This window comes from Bos grunniens, chromosome 15, assembly GCF_055505025.1.
Source record: "Bos grunniens cultivar Pamir isolate PY7600 chromosome 15, Bosgru_T2T1.0, whole genome shotgun sequence".
Classification (NCBI taxonomy): Eukaryota; Metazoa; Chordata; class Mammalia; order Artiodactyla; family Bovidae; genus Bos; species Bos grunniens.
The window spans coordinates 45,265,592-45,290,321 of NC_141179.1; the positions used below are offsets into that span (position 1 = coordinate 45,265,592).

General features: G+C 38.7%; 1 protein-coding gene across 1 annotated transcript; it reads left to right on the forward strand.

The window, feature by feature from the left end:
* The first annotated feature begins 9,332 nt into the window (after positions 1-9,332).
* LOC147357803 (olfactory receptor 5P80-like) lies at positions 9,333-10,271 on the forward strand. The gene has a single exon (XM_086341961.1). It carries the CDS (start codon positions 9,333-9,335, stop codon positions 10,269-10,271), a length of 939 nt encoding a protein of 312 aa, XP_086198087.1.
* Positions 10,272-24,730: the final 14,459 nt, after the last annotated feature.

The window sequence follows — 24,730 nt, forward strand, 5'->3', positions numbered from 1 at the left end:
GTTGACGTCATACAATTTAAAGCATAATGATAAAAGGAATAAAGATGAATGAATGAATGATAAGGTAATAAGATGTTGATATTTGACTGATACTCTAGGTGTGTCCTCCTCCCACAAAGACATTCAAAGAGATTTTAAAACATCTATTGCTAGACTGAACCCTCACATCCTTTTTGTCTTGCTCATTTCAATAAGACTTTGTATGAAAAATGTACTTTATTGACCAACGGAATACCTATAACTATAGCATTAATTAATTTATTCATGTTTCAAAGCTATTGTTACATAGTAGATTCTATAACTTTCTCCCTTCTATTTTCTGATTTATTTTAACTTATTCACAAATGCATATATCTGAATAAAAAGGTCTTTTTTGCTTCTGTTCAGGTACTTATGTCCAACTTGAAACTTTTTAATTCATTTCTTTGCACATACTTCATGTTGCTTTTGCACTTATTATTGCATTATTATTTGTTTGGATGGTTCTCCCCCAAGTACTTAATTTGTAAAGCTTCAAACTTACTTTGTCAACATACTCTATAACACACTTTAGCTCAGAATATGACTCATCTAGGAGATTGTTTTGAAGCCTGTTGACCCTCGAATGAAACCTGACCAGTAGCCTTCTCAGTGGTGGGGCAAGCTACAGATTCAGACAGTACTCACCAGTCATCGGCAAAGTGATTAGTAGAGATTTTAGAAATTTTATTTAAAATGCCAGTTTTGTTAAATTTCAAAAAGTTAGGTAGTTTCAGTCCCCAAAGGGGAAGAAGGGGTATTTCTCTAGTATTTATATTTCTGTTTGAATACATACATACATATACATATATATATTTAAGAATTAATGACATCCCCTGTACTCTGGGGGTAAGAGTAATGACATGCCTCCATTATCTGGGGATGAGGCATGACTTGCAGATGTGTTTACTGGGGAGGCAGAGATTGTGTCTCACCTATGAGTCTTCTGGGGCTAGTCTTCAATTTTGCAACTCAGCTTCAGTTCCAGATATAGATGTGAATCCCTGGACTAATCTTCAGACTCGCCATGGTCTCTAAAATTGTCTATGAGGGAAGGCTGCTCTGCTCCCCAAGGAGTCATTAAAACCATTTACTCTGAGTTGACTAATCCAAACCCAAATCTGGTTTTAGGAAAATAACTTTCACATCTAAAGTAAGTCATTGCTCTAATGAGCTTGAAAATATATTTGTTTATGAACGTAATATGATGTCAGCCATGGTTTCAGAGTCAGCTGTTAGTAGGACTGAATAACAATGATAACCAAAAATAAGAGTAGCAGGTAGTAGGTAGTAGTAGCAGTAGTAAATTAATTATAATTTTGTGACTAAGAGTGAAAATTCTGGAACCATACTACTCAGGGTTGGAGTCCAAACTCATCCCCTTACTAATCATATGATCTTAGGCAAATTACTTAACCTTCCTATGCTTCTATTTCCTCATCTGTCAAGTGGGGATTATACCAGTGCTTCTCAGTGGGTTGTTGAGAGGCTAAAACTAATTAAAAGTTTCTTGTGTTACTGTTTTCATGATATTAATGGTATCTGATATTTATGAGTACTTGCCATATGTTGGGCTTCCCTGGTAGCTCAGCTGGTAAAGAATCCACCTGCAATGCAGGAGACCCTGTTTTGATTCCTGGGTTGGGAAGATCCCCTGGAGAAGGAGAGGCTACCCACTCTAGTATTCTTGGGCTTCCCTGGTGACTAAGATGGTAAAGGATCCTCCTGCAATGCAGGAGACCTGTGTTTGATCCCTGGGTTGGGAAGATCCCCTGGAGGAGAGCACGGCAACCCACTCCAGTATTCTTGCCTGGAGAATCCCCACGGACTGAGGAGCCTGGTGGGCTACAGTCCACAGGGTTGCAAAGAGTCAGACACGACTGAGTGACTAAGCACATGCCACGTGTTAGACACTATTCTAAGCCTTTTACAGATATTATCTCACTTAATATCTAACAGTTCTACTATCTTCATTACATAGATGAGAAACATGAGTATTTAGAGTTAAGTAACTTGGCCAAGGTTACAAAGCAAGTGAGTGGCTGAGATGGGATTTGAAACAAGTAATCTGAGCCCAGAGTTTAGATCTTTCTCCTTAACACTATTCTGATGTCATCTACATTATATTATATTCATTTATATTATCATATTTACATATGTAATAGTGCTATTTCAATGAAAGTGTGAAAATGTTAGTTGCTCAGTTATAGCCCACCAGGGTCCTCTGTCCATGGAATTCTCCAGGCAAGAATACTAGATTGGGTAGCCATTTCCTTCTCTGGGGGATCTTCTCCACCCAGGGATCGAACCCAAGTCTCCTGCCTTGCAGACTTTTTACTGTCTGAGCCACGTTATTTCAATGAATGCCATCTAAATAAAAACTCTCATCAATTTTGTTGTTCCAGTGAGCAATACTGCTGCTCTTCTCATGCATTTCTAACTTACAAAAATAATGCTAATAGTGTATGCATATGAACCAGTGAAAATTTTCAATTGTAAGCAACAAAAATAGACTCCCTATATTTTCAGCAGATCAAGAGCCACCAGGAAGACAGAAGTATCCGGGTGAAAGCTATGCCCCAAACCCCTGCAAGGAATTGAGCAAGTGAGCACCCCTCCAGAGTTGCTGCTCAACATTAGGACCTCGGCATGTATTGTAAGTGCAACCACTGCTGCACGCTGGACATGAAAGACACCACCCTGCTGCCCCAGAAACTGGATCTTGCTGCCTCAGCAATACTTCCAGGGTCTTACACTGCATCTTTGATGGATGTATTTATCTCTTATTTCCCAGAAGAAAGAAATGTTCCTTTGACTTACCATATTGGCTGGGAGAAGTAGATTTCAGGAGTCTCCACTTGGATCTTGCAGTGAAATAGCCTTTTTCCAGGGATTGGAAAACTAAATGGGGTGGGGGGAGATTCTGACAGTTGTTGCCTAGGTGTATTTCAGTTATTTATGTATAACAAATCAGGGTGATATTGGGCCCACAATGAGATAAAAATAGGTCAAAATTCTACTTACAACAAGATTCCTATAAGCACCCTCACTGATTGGTGAACTGCAATGGAATTCTGGGGCCTGAAACATTAGTGGGTTGGGCTGTCTATCCATGATTTTAAGAATGCCATGCTTAATTAGCTACCCCTGAAGATCCCAGATGTTTTGGATACCAAATTATAAATAATTGCCTTATCAAAGTGGCAGCAACCATATACATGTGTTTGGAGCACCACACCAATTTTGATAAGGCAATTATTTATAATATGGTATTCAAAATTTGATCTTATTTCTCATTTGATATCTCCCACCCACATCTCTGGGCTTCCCAGGTGACACTAGTGGTGAAGAATCTGTTGCTAATGCAGGAGACATAAGAGATGTAGGTTTGATCCCTGGGTCAGAAAGATTCCCTGGAGGAGGGCATGGCAACCCACTCCAGTATTCTTGCCTGGAGAATCCCCATGGACAGAGGAGCCTGGCAGGCTGCAGTCCATAAGGTTGCAAAGAGTCAGAGATGACTGAAGTGACTTGACATGAATGCATCCACATCTTTGGGCTACAGACAATAGCTGTTTCATTTCTTCTTAAAAATAATTATGTTCCTTCACCAATGAATTTCTCAGTGTCGTGGGGTAGAAGATGTTTCTCAACTCTTCTTGGAAGGCATATGGGCTGCATATGATACACTCAGGTCACCTTTCCATATCTTTCCAAACATTTGATTACTTCTGCATATACCAGGCAATTTTTTCTGGCTTCCAAATTCACCTTACTCAGGGAATCCTTCAGTTTAGGTTCTAGTTAACTAACTAAGCAAACAACTATAGTGGACCTTTGAAGAACCCAGGTTTGAATTGTGGAAGTTCATTTATACACAGATTTTTTCCAATTTTAAATACTACAATACCACATGACTTATGGTTGGTTGAATCCAGAACTGCAGAATTAAGGAACCCAACCTCATATAGGTAGGTCAACTATAAATTAAAAATGGATTTTTCTACTGCATGGAAAATCAGTGCTCCCAACCCCTGCTTTGTAAGGGTCAACTGTACATTATAAATTCAAATACTCTAATAGGATATTCTTCCCTCAGTTTGGTACCTTTATACCATTCCTATACACTAGTATGAAATAAATTGGGAAAATATTAAAACTCTTTGATATGTAAATCTTATATTCTCAGCTTTGACTTAATGTCTCCTGAGTATGTTGGGAGCTTCAGAAAAAAAGAAAAAGAAACAACTAAGGATGAGGGATAAGGAGTTTGTATTTACCTTGAAAGGTAACTTCCTCAGGTGAAGTCATTAAAGTGTCCTCAAACAAGTTAGGAGCAGCCTCATCATACAGGCAAAGAGGAGCTTCTTTGACTGGCAAACTCTCCAGGAGAGTCAGAGGTTCAGGGTAATTTGAGTCATCAAAACCTTCAGGTATATCCTCATTTCTATTATTTTCTGATCAAAGTTAAATTCCTCATTATATATCTACAGAGATGTTGAACTCAGTTGTTGTAATATATCAACTAACAGAATCAATGTTTGCTCTAGGAATTACAGCTTAGTCATTGATAGCTCTTGGTTTCACTCCATTATTTAGGCAAAGGATTAACAAATATGAATCTGTAATTCTCTGTGAGATTTCTGGAGTGATTAGAAGAGATGATCCAACACCACTGTAGGTGAATTTCTGAAACTCTTCATTCTGTCTAGGGTATTATATCATCAAAAGACTTGCCTTCAGTGGGCACTTTATTTTAGGTGATCACAGGTGATATTAACTATTTTAAACTAAGTACCATGAGAATCCTGAGTCCCTTCTTTTCATATTAGTTTGATATTCACTGCCTAGCCATAGCCAACCCCTCCCCCACCACATGCACACACAAGCACTTATTTTTCCCAGAAGGATTTCTGTTTTGAGTTGAAATTACATCTTCTACACTGTATCTTTGTTTCTTCTTGCATGTTCCAATACAGTTAGAATTAGTTTAGAAATGCATCAAAAGTTTTCACTTTGAAAACTCTAATGAACAGACAAAAAGTGTTTGTAGATATTCTTGAGATGACACATATTTACATGAGCAGGTATACCTGAAATTTTCTCTGTCCTGATAGATTTCCAGTGAAATTTTCACAAACAAGTAATGTACTCAAGGGATTACATCCCCAAAGCCCCCGAATCTCATAAATATAGCCTTGCTTTACAATGAGTTTTTGACGTTTGTCCTTATCATTGAGGTACAAACATCTGCAGGTAATAATTTTCCTTTTCTATTGATACAATAATATTTGTTTTTCATTTTTGTATTAGAGCTTAAGATTTGGGTTACTTCAAGCAAATAATCCTTTCTTAAGTCCACTTATTTCTATGAGCAGTACTTTGTATTATTATATACATCATCTTATTTAACACAAGAATTATGTGAAGTATTTTTTAAAGAAACAAATAAATAATGAAGGGTTGAAAACTTATAAAAATTGTCTAAGATTTCATAGATAATCAGTGGTAAAGCTAGAATCTGATTCCAGGCCTATATGGCTGCAAAGCTCATGGCATATCTTTACAATGCTTTGGTCCATGCCGTCACTGACATTCAAAATAGGCTCTGATTTTCCCTATTACCCCTCCTCCACAGTTTTGGAAGTAGCCTTCATTACCTTTTTTGTTCATTCAGAGGTTAAACACAACATAATAATATCTATCCATTATTTTTTCAAATTATCTTCTTTACTTGGTCTTTGAACATTAACTCCATTCTACTGGAGTTAAGAAAGGTTATTTTCAAGTCTCCTTATTTTCTCTTGAATGAAGAGGTCCTGCTTCCATCTCTCTTTAACTCCTGAAGCCTTTTTCCTATGTTTCTTATACTTAATGATTATCCACAAAACCTCATGTCTTCAGTATCTCTTTAGAGCATTCCACTCTCTTCACTCTTCTTTTCTATAGATATTAATGCTTTGCTAACCCTGAGGACATTTTTTTTTTTTTCTCTACAGTCTTCTCAAGAGACATATGCTTTTTCTCTTACTCTTAATACCCCTGGGCCTGGTAGAGGCTGGTATTCCTTCTCCTCCACTGGCGCCTACAGACATTGTTTCTCTTTGGACTACAAACGCTTATAGTTGAGCTTACATCATCAGCCTCTATAACCAATCCTCCTTATCCTCCTCCACCTTTTTGCAATCACCTACTAACTAGCATTATGTTTCCTCATCTTTGGAAAGTTTTTGGCTTTGGCTTGCTCTACAAGAATTGTGATTTTAATATCTTCATAGAGAAGATCCTTTGAACATTATGGCCCCTTAGTTTCTTGATTTCCCTTCCAAAGATCTTCTTTTTCTCCCTACTGTATCCAGTCACTCCATTGTCAGATTTACTAGACAGTGTCATTTGCCAATAACTGCAGCTTTTGATCTCATTTAAGCATCTCAAACTGTAACTATCACCATCTCCTGTCTTTCTAGCTCATTCTCTTTAGTAGAATAATGAAAGCATTTCCCTGGGGGCCTGACATTTTTTTGTTGGCTTTACCCGTCTCATGTACTCATTCATCTTAAATGCTCTGCTTAAATAATGGTGGTTTCACTCTCTACTTGCATCTACACTCAAATGTCATACCTATCTCTTTTATTGCTCTCCAAAAGAAATCCTAGTTAAATTTGATTTCTTACCTACCAAGGAACCCTAATAGTCCAGTTGAACACATGACCACATCAATTTTCTGTATCGGGGCACTGAGTACATATATTATCTGCCTCACAGAGTTGCCATTACCTTGTAGCCATTTATTTATATGAATTACTAGATTTCAAAGTCATCCTTTTAAGAGTAAAGATATTACCTATATTATTAATGTATTAATGTAATTGAAAAACTTTTTGAACATATAAATGAACCAAATATCAGTTCAGTTCAGTTCAGTCACTCAGTTGTGTCTGACTCTTTGGGACCCCATGAATCCCAGCACACCAGGCCTCCCTGTCTATCACCAACTCCCGGAGTTCACTCAGACTCACGTCCATCGAGTCAGTGATGCCATCCAGCCATCTCATCCTCTGTCGTCCCCTTCTCCTCCTGCCCCCAGTCCCTCCCAGCATCAGAGTCTTTTCCAATGAGTCAACTCTTCGTATGAGGTGGCCAAAGTACTGGAGTTTCAGCTTTAGCATCATTCCTTCCAAAGAAATCCCAGGGCTGATCTCCTTCAGAATGGACTGGTTGGATCCCCTTGCAGTCCAAGGACTCTCAAGAGTCTTCTCCAACACCACACTTAAAAAGCATCAATTCTTCAGTGCTCAGCTTTCTTCACAGTCCAACTCTCACATCCATACATGACCACAGGAAAAACCATAGCCTTGACTAGATGGACCTTTGTTGGCAAAGTAATGTCTCTGCTTTCAATATGCTATCTAGGTTGGTCATAACTTTTCTTCCAAGGAATAAGCGTCTTTTAATTTCATGGCTGCAGTCACCATTTGCAGTGATTTGGGAGCCCGAAAAAAAAAAAAAAGTCTGACACTGTTTCCACTGTTTCCCCATCTATTTCCCATGAAGTGATGGGACCAGATGCCATGATCTTCGTTTTCTGAATGTTGAATTTTAAGCCAACTTTTTCACTCTCCACTTTCACTTTCATCAAGAGGCTTTTTAGTTCCTTTTCACTTTCTGCCATAAGGGTGGTGTCATCTGCATATCTGAGGTTATTGATATTTCTCCTGGCAATCTTGATTCCAGCTTGTGCTTCTTCCAGCCCAGCATTTCTCATGATGTACTCTGCATAGAAGTTAAATAAGCAGGGTGACAATATACAGCCTTGACGTATTCCTTTTCCTATTTGGAACCAGTCTGTTGTTCCATGTCCAGTTCTAACTGTTGCTTCCTGACCTGCATACAGATTTCTCAAGAGGCAGGTCAGGTGGTCTGGTATTCCCATCTCTTTCAGAATTTCCCACAGTTTATTGTGATCCACACAGTCAAAGGCTTTGGCCTAGTCAATAAAGCAGAAATAGATGTTTTTCTGGAACTCTCTTGCTTTTTCAGTGATTCAGCAGATGTTGGCAATTTGGTCTCTGGTTCCTCTGCCTTTTCTAAAACCAGCTTGAACATCAGGAAGTTCACGGTTCACGTATTGCTGAAGCCTGGCTTGGAGAATTTTGAGCATTACTTTCTGATATTCTATGTTCTTCTTTAGAAAGTATAGAAAATTTTGTGTTTTATCAATGTGGTAATGAGTTAGAAGGCTCCAGGAATGAAATTTGACTTCAGCTCAGTTGTAAGAAAGACATTTAACCTAAAATTAGTTACCCAACTTCTTTAGATCTCAGTTTCTAACTTTATAAAATGAGAGAGATGGAATGGATGGGGCTGCATTTTAAAGCTTAGCATTCTGTGATGGTGAGAAAGCTCTCATGCTTTTCTTGCTTTTTCATTTTTTTTTTTTTTCTCAAACAAGTTGATAAGGGAAAGAGTTTCCTAGAAGCTGACCTAAAGATGTGATTTTTCACAGACAGGTGCTATTCACATGGGGTTAGGTACCTGTGGGAAGTAGGAAGCTGGAACCTTTTTGCTAACAGCCATTGCCCCAGGTTATGCAAAGTCTCAGGCACTTGTGGAATCTTTCTGGAGTGACCTGATCAATGTGTCTGGTTCCCTTTACCTGGATTGACTCACTATCATGAATCAGATAACTTGATCCTGACATGATACCATCTCCTTTTCCAAAGCTCAGTCTCTCCAGGTTGATTTGATCATGGTTTGAGCACCTTGTTCTACATCCTGCCTCTGTCCAAACTTCCTGTATATTTGTTGTGCTTGAAAACTGTGATACCTGTTTAAATTCAGTTGCTCATCCTCTTTCATATAAGAAGTGATACCTCATATATTTTGAACAGTTGTTCTTTTCCATGGGTCCTGGCCCATTCCAGCATTTCTACTCCCTTTCATCATGTCTTTGGCTTAGAAGATACAGTTATTGGGTCTCTGATAGTGTCTGGTGGCTATCTCTAGGATGTGCTCACGTGAATCTATTCCTCGTGGACCACCTAAACCAACTACACAATGCAAATGTGACTTGAATGTGTTAAGTTAAAAAAACAGATTTTTCTGAGTATTCCTGGCCTTATATCAATGAATATCTATATTTTCAAGTTTTATGCAAGATATCATGTGTGAAAACATTTCCCCCAAATATTTACACGTGAGTATATATGTTGGTACTTTCTTATATAGCTATTGTAAAACTAAGTATGCAGAGTATAGTATTTTCTTCTAATATCCACTTGTTTTTCTTTCAGTGGGCACCATTCTCAGTATAGATGGGGACTGGAAACTATACAACTGTGACAGAGTTCATTATTTTGGGGTTAGCGGAGAATGCTACAGTTTGTGCCATTTTATTTATTGTGTTTTTGGGAATCTATCTGGTTACCTTAATGGGTAATATCAGCTTAATCATGTTAATCAGAAGCAGCCCTCAGCTTCACACCCCAATGTACCTTTTCCTCTGCCATTTGGCCTTTGTGGACATTGGGTACTCCTCATCAGTCACACCTGTCATGCTCATGGGCTTCCTCAGGAAAGGAACTTCTATCCAAGTTGCTGGTTGTGTTGCTCAGCTCTGTTCTGTGGTCACATTTGGGACAGCTGAGTGCTTCCTGCTGGCTGCCATGGCCTATGACCGCTATGCAGCCATCTGCTTGCCCCTGCTCTACTCCACCCACATATCCCCCAGAATCTTCATTCTCTTAGTGGGGGCTTCCTATCTAGGTGGGTGTGTGAATGCTTGGACATTCACTGGCTGTTTGTTAAGCCTGTCCTTTTGTGGATCAAATGAAGTCAATCACTTTTTCTGTGATTATTCACCACTTTGGAAACTTTCTTGTTCTCATGATTTTACTTCTGAAATAATTCCAGCCATCTCTTCTGGCTCAATTATTGTAGCCACTGTGTTTATCATTGCTCTCTCTTACATCTACATCCTTTTCTCAATCCTGAAGATGCGTTCCACTGAGGGGCGGCGCAAAGCCTTCTCCACCTGCACGTCTCACCTCACAGCAGTTACTCTGTTCTATGGGACCATCACATTCATTTATGTGATGCCCAAGTCCAGCTACTCAGCCGAACAAAACAAAGTGGTGTCTGTGTTCTACACAGTCATAATCCCCATGTTGAACCCCCTCATCTACAGTCTCAGAAACAAGGAGGTTAAAGAGGCCATGACAAAATTAATGGCTAGAACACATTGGTGGTCCTAAAGTAATCTTATTTTTAATAATAAACATTGTGTAATGAAGACTTCTCCTGCAGATGAATAAATAATACACTAAGTAAAATTCAGTGCATATTCATAGTGTTTGAGACTCACAAATTTTATTACATTATTCCAAGAAAAAAATTCAGTGTAAAAAAAATAAATGTGCATTCACCAAGATAGGAACATTAGCAAAAAAAAAGAAAAAGGTTTGAAGCACACTGATTGAAACCACCCACCCTGGCCAGGCACCATAGTAACCATTTGCATGAGTTGTTTTATGACAGGAGATCCTGATAAGAAATACAGAACTAATAAGCCTGTGGTGGTGAGTTCGGGAAGGGTCGAAAGGAGACACTGCGTGTCTGTCCACTTCCCAGAATCCCTCTCGCTAACATCCATCTTGGCTGAGCAATGTGTACGCCACCAGGAAAGACTCTGAATTAGAAGAGTCTGAATTAGAAGACCACCTGGAAATTAATCCCATCACCATAAAATCCGAAACTGCGAGCCACGCGGTAAAGCAGTTCTCCTGGGTTCCTTACCCTACTGCTCTCCATCCGGATGCCCTTTCCCAATAAAATCTCTTGCTTTGTCAGCACATGTGTTTCCTTGGACAATTCATTTCCGAGTGTTAGACAAGAGCCCAGTTTCAGGCCCTGGAAGGGGTCCGCCTTCCTGCAACACCTACAAGTACAAATCTTTTCAAATAAATTCTGTGCTCTTTGAATGTAGTCTTTGGAAATAACTGCTGGAAGCACCTGAAACTCCTTGAGTGGGAAATAAAGAGCAGTGTTGCTATCCATAATCTTATCATCTGACAGAGATGGTATCCATGATGTACAGATAATCTAAGGACAGAAATCAGTAACGCTGGTAGTTGTAAAGCTCCTGCTGCTTTGTGATCTGAGCAACAGGATTCTTCCCACAATATCTCTGCAGGTGAGTCTCAGCAGGCTAACTCAGAGGATATCTGAAAGCTCCATTTAGCTTAGCTCTTCCCTTTCAGGGATCTATTCTCAAAAATATGTTCAAGAGTTTCCAGAAGAAAGACTACTGGGAGCTAATTGACATGACCTGGCTCCTTTCTAGGTCAGAAAGTAAGGTTTCTTTTTTTTTTTAAGGTTGTTCAATCTTGTCCAATGTATGCTGCATACTCCTATAAGGTGTGTTAAACCATTCTTTCCCTCCTAGTCTTGTTGCCTCTTATACTGAAATTCTCAGATTTCTTGCACATAATTTCATTGGAACTTCTGGATTAGCCCATAAAATGCTCTCTAAACCAGATGGTTTCCCTTATAGAATTTTAAATTATTTGTATTTTTATAGACTTCTTTGTGTTTCTTCTCCCAGTTGTTTTATTCTATGTGGATATTTTTAAATAAAAAGGGATAATATTTTTAAGGATATTATTTTTCCTTTAATAAATATAAATATGAGACTAATCTTAATACAAGTTATATCATGTGATCTTTCTATTTAGTTATAATCAATGTTTCCACTGTCCACTACATTAAGTCCAGAGTGAGATTAGCTTCACGGTAGTGTGAGACATCTCTCCTTTTTGTCCTCCCCTCTTTAAACAACTAATTAGGCATCCATACATCAACAAAGTGCCTCAGTGGGTGTTGTGGGATCCAGAACCATACACCAAGGGATCCAGGAGGAATCTTGACCACCTATGCATCTAGTGATGGTCAGAAAGACCCCAATATGGGCCTCAAAACCAGCAGGGGTCAGTGAATTTGCCTCAATTCTTGGCCCCTGCCAAGGAAAACCTGGGGAGTGCAGACTTGAGCAGAAACCTACGGATCAGCGAGACTGTGGAAATGTAGCTTTCCAGGTGAGGGATTCCTGCACGCAGCTGGAGAAAAATAATAGTAATGTGAGTTTGGGTGCAGTGAAGACTACAGCTTTGCCCATACTGCTGTTTCCCCAAGGCAACAGTGCCTGGGGTGGAACTAGCAAGCAGTGTCCAATCCTACACAGGAAAAGGATAGCAGTGAGTGAGTGCATGTCTTCCCTGGCATTTCAAGACACTGCTGGAGAAGTCCATCTAAAAAAGTGTTACTGAGGCAATACCTCCATGACTGGGGTGGGGAGAAGATCAGAAAAGAAGCAGATAAGAATGTTAAAGGACACTAAAGGGATGAAATTAAGCTGACCGTATTCAGTAATTAAGCAAGAAGTCTACAAGCCTCTGGGAGCAGGTATATCCATACAAGTTCAGGGAAAAATCCCAGATATTATAGGAAATGCAAAACCATCACTGTAAAATTACAAGGCACATGAAGACTGAAGGAAGTATGTCATCACCAAAAGAATAATAATAGCCTTCCAGTAACTGAACTCAATGGCACAAGATACTGAAATCTGACAAAGAATTTGAAATACCTTGAGGAAACTCAACAAGCTATTAAAAAACACAGAAAGACAATATATGAAAAAGTGAGTCATTTAACAAAGAGATAGAAATTATGTAAAAAAGAATCCAACAGAAATTCTGGAGCTGAAGAATTCAATAAATGAAATGAAAAATGCTATAGAGGGCATCTATAGTAGAATAGTAGAATAGACCAAATGGCAGAGAGAATAAGTGATCTAGCTAGTAGGAACTTTGAAAGAATCCATCCAGAGGTGAAGAAAGAAAAAAGCATGACATAGAACAAAGAAAGATGATGTCATCTTTGGGATGCCATCAAATGTACAAATATTAGAATAATTGCAGTTCCGAAAGGAGAGAAGAAGGAGAAGAGGGGAAAGAAGGTTTATTTTAAAATATAATAGCTACAGGCCAATATCACTGATGAACATAGGTGCAAAAATCCTTAACAAAATTCTAGCAAAAAATTCAGCAACATATTAAAAAGATCATACATCATGACCAAGTGGGCTTTATCCCAGGGATGCAAGGATTCTTCTATATCCTCAAATCAATCAACATAATACACCACATTAACAAATTGAAAAATAAAAACCATATGATTATCTCAATAGATGCAGAGAAAACCTTTGACAAAATTCAACATCCATTTATGATAAAAACCCTCCAGAAAGCAGGAATAGAAGGAACATACCGCAACACAATTAAGCTATACATGACAAACCCACAGCAAACATTATCCTCAATGGTGAAAAATTGAAAGCATTTCCCCTAAAGTCAGGAACAAGACAAGGGTGCCCACTCTCACCACTACTATTCAACATAGTTTTGGAAGTTTTGGCCACAGCAATCAGAGAAGAGAAGGAAATAAAAGGAATCCAAATTGGAAAAGAAGAAGTAAAACTCTCACTGTTTGCAGATGACACGATCCTATACATAGAAAGCCCTAAAGACTCCACCAGAAAATTACTAGAGCTAATCAATGAATATAGTAAAGTTGCAGGATATAAAATTAACACACAGAAATCCCTTGCATTCCTATATATTAACAATGAGAAAACAGAAAGGGAAATTAAGGAAACAATTCCATTCACCATTGCAATGAAAAGAATAAAATACTTAAGAATATATCTACCTAAATAAACAAAAGACCTATATATAGAAAACTATAAAACACTGGTGAAAGAAATCAAAGAGGACACAAATAGATGGAGAAGTGTAACGTGTTCATGGATTGGAAGAATCAATACTGTGAAAATGAGTATACTACCCAAAGCAATCTATAGATTCAACATAATCCCTATCAAGCTACCAATGGTATTTTTCATGGAACTAGAACAAATAATTTCACAATTTGTATGGAAATACAAAAAACCTCGAATAGCCAAAGCAATCTTGAGAAAGAAGAATGGAACTGGAGGAATCAACCTGCCTGAATTCAGTCTCTTTTACAAAGCTGCAGTCATCAAGACAGTATGGTCCTGGCACAAAGACAGAAATATAATCAATGGAACAAAATAGAAAGCCCAGAGATAAATCCATGCACCTATGGACACCTTATCTTTGACAAAGCAGTCAAAAATATACAATGGAGAAAAGACAATCTCTTAACAAGTGGTGCTGGGAAAACTGGTCAACCACTTGTAAAAGAATGAAACTAGGACACTTTCTAACACCATATACAAAAATAAACTCAAAATGGATTAAATATCTAAATGTAAGACCAGAAACTATAAAACTCCTAGAGGAAAACATAGGCAAAACACTCTCTGACATAAATCACAGCAGGACCCTCTATGACCCACCTCCCAGAATATTGGAAATAAAAGCAAAAATAAACAAATGGGACCTAATTAAACTTAAAAGCTTCTGCACAACAAAGGAAACTATTAGCAAGGTGAAAAGACAGCCTTCAAAATGGGAGAAAATAATAGCAAATGAAGCAATGGACAAAGAATTAATCTCAAAAATATACAAGCAACTCCTCTAGCTCAATTCCAGAAAAATAAAAGACCCAGTCAAAAACTGGGCCAAAGAACTAAACAGACATTTCTCCAAAGAAGATATACAGATGGCTAACAGACACATGAAAAGATGGCTCAACATCACTCGTTATTAGAGAAATGCAAATCAAAACCACAATGAGATACCATTTCATGCCAGTCAGAATGGCTGCTATCCAAAAGTCTACAAGCAATAAATGCTGGAGAGGGTATGGAGAAAAGGGAACTCTCTTACACTGTTGGTGGGAATGCATAACTGTCATATGACCCAGCAATCCCACTGCTGGGCATACACACAGAGGAAATCAGAATTGAAAGAGACGTGTGTACCCCAGTGTTAATTGCAGCACTGTTTATAATAGCCAGGACATGGAAGCAACCTAGATGTCCATCGGCAGACGAATGGATAAGAAAACTGTGGTACACATACACGATGGAATATTACTCAGCCATTAAAAAGAATACATTTGAATCAGTTCTAATGAGGTGGATGAAACTGGAGCCTATTATACAGAGTGAAGTAAGCCAGAAAGAAAAACACCAATACAGTATACGAACGCATATATATGGAATTTAGAAAGATGGTAATGATAACCCTGTATGCGAGATAGCAAAAGAGACATAGATGTATAGAACAGTCTTTTGGACTCTGTGGGAGAGGGCGAGAGTGGGATGGTTTGGAAGAATGGCATTGACACATGTATATTATCATATGTGAAACGAATTGCCAGTCCAGGTTTGATGTATGATACAGGGTCCTCACATCTGGAGCACTGGGATGACCCTGAGGGATGGGATGGGGAGGGAGGTGGAAGGGGGGTTCAGGATGGGGAACACGTGTACACCTGTGGCGGATTCATGTCAATGTATGGCAAAACCAATACAATATTGTAAAGTAATTAACCTCCAAAAATAAATAAATAAATAAAATAATAAATAAAAAAAATATAATAGCTAAAAATGTGTCAAACCTGAGGAGAGATATAGACATCCAAGTTCACGAAGCTAATGGAGAACCCTATTATCTCAATGCAAAAAGACCTTGTACAAGGCATTTTGTAATGAAACTGTCAAAAATCAAAGATAAAGAGAATACCAAAAACAACCAGAGAAAAAGATTGTAACCTTCAAAGGAACCCTCATTCCAGTAGATTTCTCAGCAGAAACCCTACAGTCTAGGAAAGGATGGAATGATATATTCAAAGTATTGAAAAAATTGCCAGTCAGGAATACTCTATCTGCTAAAGTTATCTTTCAGAAATGGAGAGATAATTTCCCAGACAAACAAAAGCTGAGGGCGTTCCTAACCACTACATCTGCCTTGCAAGAAATGCTGAAAGGAATTCAAGCTAAAATGAAAAAGTATCAGTTAGTGACTTGAAAACATATGAAAATATAAAACAAGCTGATAAAGATAAACACTCATATCTAGAAAACTCGAACTATAATATGATAGTGTGTTAACCACTGAACTATAGGATAAAGATTAAAGGAAAAGATTATTAAAAATAAATCTAGCATTATAATTTGTTAGTGAATACACAGTATCAGTTAAGTTCAGTCGCTCAGTCATGTCACACTCTTTGCGACCCCATGAATTGCAGCACGCCAGGCCTCCCTGTCCATCACCAGCTCCCAGAGTTCACCCAGACTCATGTCTATCGAGTAAGTGATGCCATCCAGCCATCTCATCCTCTGTCGTCCCCTTCTCCTCCTGCCCCCAGTCCCTCCCAGCATCAGTCTTTTCCAATGAGTCAACTCTTTGCATGAGGTGGCCAAAGTACTGGAGTTTCAGCTTTAGCATCATTCCTTCCAAAGAAATCCCAGGGCTGATCTCCTTTAGAATGGACTGGTTGGATCTCCTTGCAGTCCAAGGGACTCTCAAGAGTCTTCTCCAACACCACACTTAAAAAGCATCAATTCTTCGGCGCTCAGCCTTCTTCACAGTCCAACTCTCACATCCATACATGACCACAGGAAAAACCATAGCCTTGACTAGACGGACCTTTGTTGGCAAAGTAATGTCTCTGCTTTTGAACATGCTATCTAGGTTGGTCATAACTTTTCTTCCAAGGAGTAAGCGTCTTTTAATTTCATGGCTGCAGTCACCATCTGCAGTGATTTTGGAGCCCAGAAAAATAAAGTCTGACACTGTTTCCACTGTTTCCCCATCTATTTCCCGTGAAGTGATGGGACCAGATGCCATGATCTTCGTTTTCTGAATGTTGAGTTTTAAACCAACTTTTTCACTCTCCTCTTTAACCTTCATCAAGAGACTTTTTAGTTCCTTTTCACTTTCTGCCATAAGGGTGGTGTCATCTGCATATCTGAGGTTATTGATATTTCTCCCGGCAATCTTGATTCCAGCTTGTGTTTCTTTCAGTCCAGTGTTTCTCATGATGTACTCTGCATAGAAGTTAAACAAGCAGGGTGACAATATACAGCCTTGACGTACTCCTTTTCCTATTTGGAACCAGTCTGTTGTTCCATGTCCAGTTCTAACTGTTGCTTCCTGACCTGCATACAGATTTCTCAAGAGGCAGGTCAGGTGGTCTGGTATTCCCATCTCTTTCAGAATTTCCCACAGTTTATTGTGATCCACACAGTCAAAGGCTTTGGCATAGTCAATAAAGCAGAAAGAGATGTTTTTCTGGAACTCTCTTGCTTTTTTGATGATCCATCGGATGTTGGCAATTTGATGTCTGGTTCCTCTGCCTTTTCTAAACCAGCTTGAACATCAGGAAGTTCATGGTTCACGTATTGCTGAAGCCTGGCTTGGAGAATTTTGAGCATTACTTTACTAGCGTATGAGATGAGTGCAATTGTGTGGTAGTTTGAGCATTCTTTGGCATTGCCTTTCTTTGGGATTGGAATGAATCCCACTGACCTTTTCCAGTCCTGTGGCCACTCCTGAGTTTTCCAAATTTGCTGGCCTATTGAGTACAGCACTTTCACAGCATCATCTTTCAGGATTTGAAATAGTTTAACGGAAATTCCATCACCTCCACTAGCTTTATTCATAGTGATGCTTCCTAAGGCCCACTTGACTCATATTCCAGGATGCCTGACTCTAGGTATGTGATCACACAATTGTGATTATCTGGGTCATGAAGATCTTTTTTGTACAGTTCTTCTGTGTACTCTTGCCACCTCTTCTTAATATCTTCTGCTTCTGTTAGGTCCATACCATTTCTGTCCTTTATCGAGCTCGTCTTTTCATGAAATATTCCCTTGGTATCTCTAATTTTCTTGAAGAGATCTCTAGTCTTTCCCATTCTGTTGTTTTCCTCTATTTCTTTGCATTGATCGCTGAAGAAGGCTTTCTTATCTCTTCTTGCTATTCTTTGGAACTCTGCATTCAGATGCTTATATCTTTCCTTTTCTCCTTTGTTTTTCGCTTCTCTTCTTTTCACAGCTATTTGTAAGGCCTCCCCAGACAGCCATTTTGCTTTTTTGCATTTCTTTTCCATGGGGATGGTCTTGATCCCTGTCTCCTGTACAATGTCACGAACCTCATTCCATAGTTCATCAGGCACTCTATCTATCAGATCTAGGCCCTTAAATCTATTTCTCACTTCCACTGTATAATCATAAGGGATTTGATTTAGGTCATACCTGAATGGTTTAGTGGTTTTCCCTACTTTCTTCGATTTCTGTCTGAATTTGGCAATAAGGAGTTCATGATCTGAGCCACAGTCAGCTCCTGGTCTTGTTTTTGTTGACTGTATAGAGCTTCTCCATCTTTGGCTGCAAAGAATATAATCAATCTGATTTTCCTGTTGACCATCTGGTGATGTCCATGTGTAGAGTCTTCTCTTGTGTTGTTGGAAGAGGGTGTTTGCTATGACCAGTGCATTTTCTTGGCAAAACTCTATTAGTCTTTGCCCTGCTTCATTCCGTATTCCAAGGCCAAATTTGCCTGTTACTCCAGGTGTTTCTTCACTTCCTACTTTTGCATTCCAGTCCCCTATAATGAAAAGGATATCTTTTTTGGGTGTTAGTTCTAAAAGATCTTAAAATGTAACATCAAAAATATAAAAGTAGGGAATAAATGATGGAACTTATGAATGTGAAAAAGTTATCAGCTTAAAATGGATTGTGTATAAGCTCTGTGATAATCTAAAAAGCAGAAACTTAGAGTACGTTAACAAAAGATAGAGAAAGGGAAAACAGAGCATGGAAAAGCACCATGGAAAAGCACCAGTTTATAAGGATAAGCAGAAACAAAGGAAAAAAGAAACAACTGAATTACAAGAGTGCCCATAAGCAATTAATAAGAGAACATTACCAAGTCCCTACATGTTAATAATTACTCTAAATGTAAATGCGTTGAATTCATCAACGAAAGCCACAGAGTGACTAGATGGATTAAAAAAAAATAACAGGCAAGTACATGCCGCCTGTAAAAGACTCACTACAGATGTAACGACATGCATAGGCTCAAAGCGATGAGATGAAAAAAGATATTCCATGCAAGAGGAAACCGAAAGGAAGCAGGTATAGCTCTGCTTCTATCAGACAAAATAGATTTTAAGCCAAAAATAATAACAAGATGCAAAGAAGGTCACTATACAATGATAATGCGATCAATTAGTGAAGAAGATGTAATAATTATAAGTATACATGGAGCACCTAAATATATTCAGTTCAGTTCAGTTCAGTCGCTCAGTCGTATCTGACTCTTTGCGACCCCATGAATCGCAGCACACCAGGCCTCCCTGTCCATTACCAGCTCCCGGAGTTTACCCAAATTCATGTCCATCGAGTCGGTGATGCCATCCAGCCATCTCATCCTCTGTCATCCCTTTCTCCTCCTGCCCCCAATCCCTCCCAGCATCAGGGTAAATATATTAAGCAAGTGCTAACAGATCTGAAGGAATAAACAGGCAACAATACAAGACTAGGACAAGATCAATACTCCATTTAAGCAATGGATGGATCATTCAGACCGAGTATCAGAAAGGAAATATTGGACTTGAACCGTATGTTAGATCAAGCAGACATATATAGGCTAAGACAAATATAGAAATTGGAGAAGGAAATGGCAACCCACTCCAGTATTCTTGCTTAGAGAATCCCATGGACAGAGGAGCCTGGCAGGCTACAGTCCATGGGGTCACAAGAGTCGGATATGGCTTAGCAACTATATCATCATCATCATATAGAACATACCATTCTATGGTAGCAGAATAACACTCTTCTTAAATGCACAGAGTATTTTCTAGGATAGATAATTTGGTGGAATAGTCTTATCTATCCTAGATCTATCACAGTTCTGAAGGGAGAAACAGGCTCTGGCATTGCAAGCAGATTCTTTACTGCTGAGCCTCCGAGAAAGCGCCTGTACCATCTAGTCTGCGATTAATTCTTTCTAGTGTTTTTTTTTTTTTTTTCCTTCCTTTCAGCTATTGTATTTTCAACTCTGATCAGTTCTTTTTATATTTTCTAGTTCTTTGTTGAAATTCTCAGTATGCTCCTCCATTCTTTTCTAAGTTCAGTGATCATTTTAATGACCATTGCTTTGAACTCTTTATTAGGTAAATTACTTATCTCCATTTCATTAGGGTTTTTTTTTTTTCCCCCTTCCTTGGGGTCTTATCTCATTCCTTCCCTTGGCATCTCTAATTTTCTTGAAGAATTCTCTAGTCTTTCGCATTCTATATTGGGTGGTCTGAAATACCAGACCTGTATGCAGGTCTCCTGCTAAACCTGTATCTACCTCAAGAAGCAACAGTTAGAACCAGACAAGAAACGACAGACTGGTTCAAAGTAGAGAAAGGAGTACATCAAGGCTGTATATTGTCATACTGTTTATGTAACTTCTATGCAGAGTACATCATGGGAAATAACGGGCTGGATGAAGCTCAAGCTGGAATCAAGATTTCTGGGAGAAATATTAATAACATCAGATATGCAGATGACACCACCCTAATGGCAGAAGTGAAGAGGAATTAAACAGCCTTTTGATGAAGGTGAAAGGGGAGAGTGAAAAAGCTGGCTTAAAACTCAAAATTCAAAAAACTAGGATAATGGCACCTGGTCCCATCACTTGATGGCAAATAGATGGGGAAACAATGGAAACAGTGACAGACTTTATTTTCTTGGGCTCCAAAATCACTGTGGAAGGTGACTGCAGCCATGAAATTAAATTAAGATGCTTAATCCTTGGAAGAAAAGCTATGAAAAACCTAGACAGTGTATTAAAAAGTAGAGACATTACTTTGCTGACAAAGCTATGGTTTTTCCAGTAGTCATGTGTGGATCTGAGAGCTGGACAATAAAAAAGGCTGAGCACTGAAAATTGATGCCTTCGAATTGTGGTGTTGGAGAAGACTCTTGAGAGTTCCTTGGACTGCAAGGAGATCAAACCAGTCAGTCCTAAAGAAATCAACCCTGAATATTCATTAGAAGGACTGATGCTGATGTTGAAGCTCCAACACTTTGGCCACTGATGCGAAGAGATGACTCATTGGAAAAGACTCTGATGCTGGGAAAGATTGAAAGCAGGAGGAGAAGGCAACGACAGAGGACGAGATGGTTAGATGGCACCACTGGCTCAAAGGACATGAGATTGAGCAAACTCTGGGAGATAGTGAAGGATAGGGAAGGCTGGCATGCTGCGGTCCACGGGGCCACAGAGAGTCGGGCATGACTGAGCAACTGAACAACAGCAACAACATATCTCATTCTTTAATTTGGAACATATTCCTCATATTTTCATTTTGTTTGACTTTCTTTGTTTGTCTATGAAATTAGGTGAAACATTACCTATCCTGGTCTTGAAGGTGTGTGCTTCTGGGGGAGCATCCCTTTGCAGTCTGTGTGTGCTCAGTGGCTTTGATGGGAGATCTGGATCTGAAACTAACAAGGACCATGACTTCTCCTGGCAGCCACCACCTTGGTGGGAATTAGAGCTGGAGACAGAGGGGCTGAAGTCAGAGCCTGGTGTAAGCCATGGATTCTCCTGTGGCATGATGGTGGTTGCTGCATTGGTGGGATATGACTGGAGCCAGAGGGGCTTAAACTGCAGCCTAGAGAAAGCTGAATCTAGTCTTGAGACATGCTGGCAGTCACACATTGGTGGGGGGTTGGCAGAGAGGCTGTAGCTGGATATGGGGTGGAATGTTCTGGGGCAATCTGGCAGGTTAGCCAGAGCACCAGGAACTTTTCAATCTTCTACCTTTGCACTGGGATGGAGAGCAAGTGAGTCTGTGGGTGTACTCTTCGAGAGCAGATCTCCGTTTTCTACAGCCTTCTGGTAAGCCCCCCTGGTTTTCAAAACCAGGAAATGGGGCTTATCTTCCTGATGCTCAACCTCAGGGCTGGGATGCCCAATGTGGAGCTGAACCCCCTTCTTTTTAGGGAGAATCCCTGAGCCTGTGATATTCTCTTCCTCCTCTGGGTTGCCCACTGCGGGTGTGGGTTCCAACTCGAGCACTTCTCTTGTACTCGACTCTGTGTGGTTCTTTGTTTGATCATAGAGTCATTCTTCTAGTCTTCAAGTTGTCCTCAGAGAAAATTGCTCTATTTGTATTTGTAATTTTGATGTGTTTGTGGGAGGAGGTGAGCTCAATGTCTTCCTAATCTGCTATCTCGATTGCACCTTCCTCTACCATTTTATATTTGAAGTTTAGTTCTTAACCTGATATATTAAACTTAGAACCAATATTTAGTTATGAGATAATTGATTATATTTCCAATAATTATCAAATGGAAGTGTACAACTAGATAAAAACAAACAAACAAAAAATTTGATTGCTTGAGAATTGACAGACCCCTCAAAGATCAGTTACATTTGTGTGAGGTGCACTGTTCAGTATTCACTTGAGACTGTGATAATGACCCTAGGTGCTGTTGAATTCACATTTGAATCTCGAGAATCTTCAGGGATTTATCCTCAAAGGCAAATAATGAGATAGCACAGATGTTATATTACAGCAATGAGTTTGAATTTATTACTGCAAGATGAATGAGTTCTCATTTTAAGAGGTAAAATTTTTGGCTTTTGTAAATTAATCAGTTATACTGACTTAGCACGCATGAACTGATTTTTCAATACCCACTTGAGAACATTTTACTCTCTGAAGTTGTGTCTGTACTTACAAATCACAGTGGAGAAATTGGGCAGATGTTATCCAGTAGTAATGTAGCAAATAACCTTGAGTGAAAGTTGCTCAGTTGTGTCCGACTCTTGGTGACCCCATGGACTATACAGTCCATGGAATTCTCCAGGCCAGAATACTCGAGTAGGTTGCCATTCCCTTCTCTAGGGGATCATTCCAACCCAGGAATCGAACCCAGGTCTCCCGTATTGCAGGTGGATTCTTGAGCAGATGAGCCACCAGGGAAGCCAGCAAATAATGTTAGTTGAATTAATCTAAGTTTCAGTCATCTACTTAGTGTATGTGCTGTGCTGTGCTTAGTCACTCAGTAGTGTCTGATTCTCTGAGACCCCCATGTACTGTAGCCCACCAGGCTCCTCTGTCCATGGGGATTCTTCAGGCAAGAATACTGGGGTTGCCATACCCTGCTCCAGGGGATCTTCCCAGCCCAGAGATCAAACCCAGGTCTCCCATATTGCAGGTGGATTCTTTACCACCTGAGCCACCAGGGAAGCCTGAGAATACTGGAGTGGGTAGCCTATCCCTTTTCCAGGGGATCTTCCTTACCACAGAATCAAACCAGGGTCTCCTGCTTTGCAGGTAGATTCTTTACCAGCTGAGCTACTTGGAAAGCCCACTTAGTATATAAATAGGCTTAATTCAAGTGATAATGATTCCTCATTTTTTCACCCATAAGACCAGAAAATTACATAGTCTTTCAGTGATATTTAAACTTGGTATTTAGCCAATAAGTATTATACTATAAATTTCACTAACTTTAAGATGCTTTGAGGACTTACTGTTTGTAAATATCTTGGAAAAACTTCCTTTATTTATTGTTTGGAAGACTTAAGCTTAGAGGCAACCAGAGGCTTTAGACAAAGTTGGAAATATAAAGTCAAAGAACTTGCAGATGAGTTTCAAGCTGGTAACTTGCTGGGTGAAACTGAGTACACTTCTTATCTAACCTGGAAACTTATTCAGCAGTATATTATGTTGAAACATATTATTTGTTCTATTTTACTCCAATGTAACATCATGACATTAGGAAATAATCAGATTTCTTTGAATGTGTGTAGTTTAATTATGTCCTAGATATTAAACATGTAACATTTTGCATAGAGATTATAATGATGTTTCAAACTAATTAAAACATTTAGTTCTTAATTATAAATGTTAAATAAACATAATACATTTATAATAGCTGATTTCATTTATAACTTTAAATTACCTTTCCATTTCTTCTTTGTCCTATTAAGAAAATTGTGTTTCTCCATTTAAAAATGTGGTCTTGTTTTGAGAGAAATTGTAAACTTTGTAATTAACTAGGTATCTCATTTATACTTTACCTTTCTGAAAGTAGGAAAGTAATTTGCTATCCACCCATATCCAAGAGACTTGACTTCATCGTAAGTATTCTCTAATTTCATTTATAGTGTACTATATAGTTACTGAAGGAATGGACTGGATTCAAACTACCAAGATGAGAGTCACATCTTGATTTTACCACTTGCTGTGCAAACTTAGCTGTTATATTGCTAAAGTCAGTTTCATCATCTATACATGAGATAAAAATACATATTATTTTATATAAATTAAAATAGAACTATATAGAAAATTATTAACCCAAGCCCTGACATTTAGTAAATATTCAATAAATGTTAACTATTATATAAAAAGAAAAAGATACACATTATTTGAAGCAGGTTTTCCAGTGTTACTACTGAAAACAATGTTTAGCCTATAGAATATTCATTATATAAATAAATAAAGTTTTCTACTCTAAAATTTATATAAAGATAAAAGAATATACTTTTTTTACTCTAAGGTAAAAAAATTCGTCCAAAACCATCTTGAAAATAATTTATTTCGATAATAACCTCTGTGTATTAAGAACAAGGAAACCATCCAGTTAAAAATGTCTTTAATGTAATGTTTCATCGCAGGTTCATTACAATAGGAGCTACCTTTTCTC

Bases quoted from the DNA above. Each gene is read 5' to 3' on its own strand.
- LOC147357803 (XM_086341961.1), top strand. From the start codon at position 9,333: ATGGGGACTGGAAACTATACAACTGTGACAGAGTTCATTATTTTGGGG.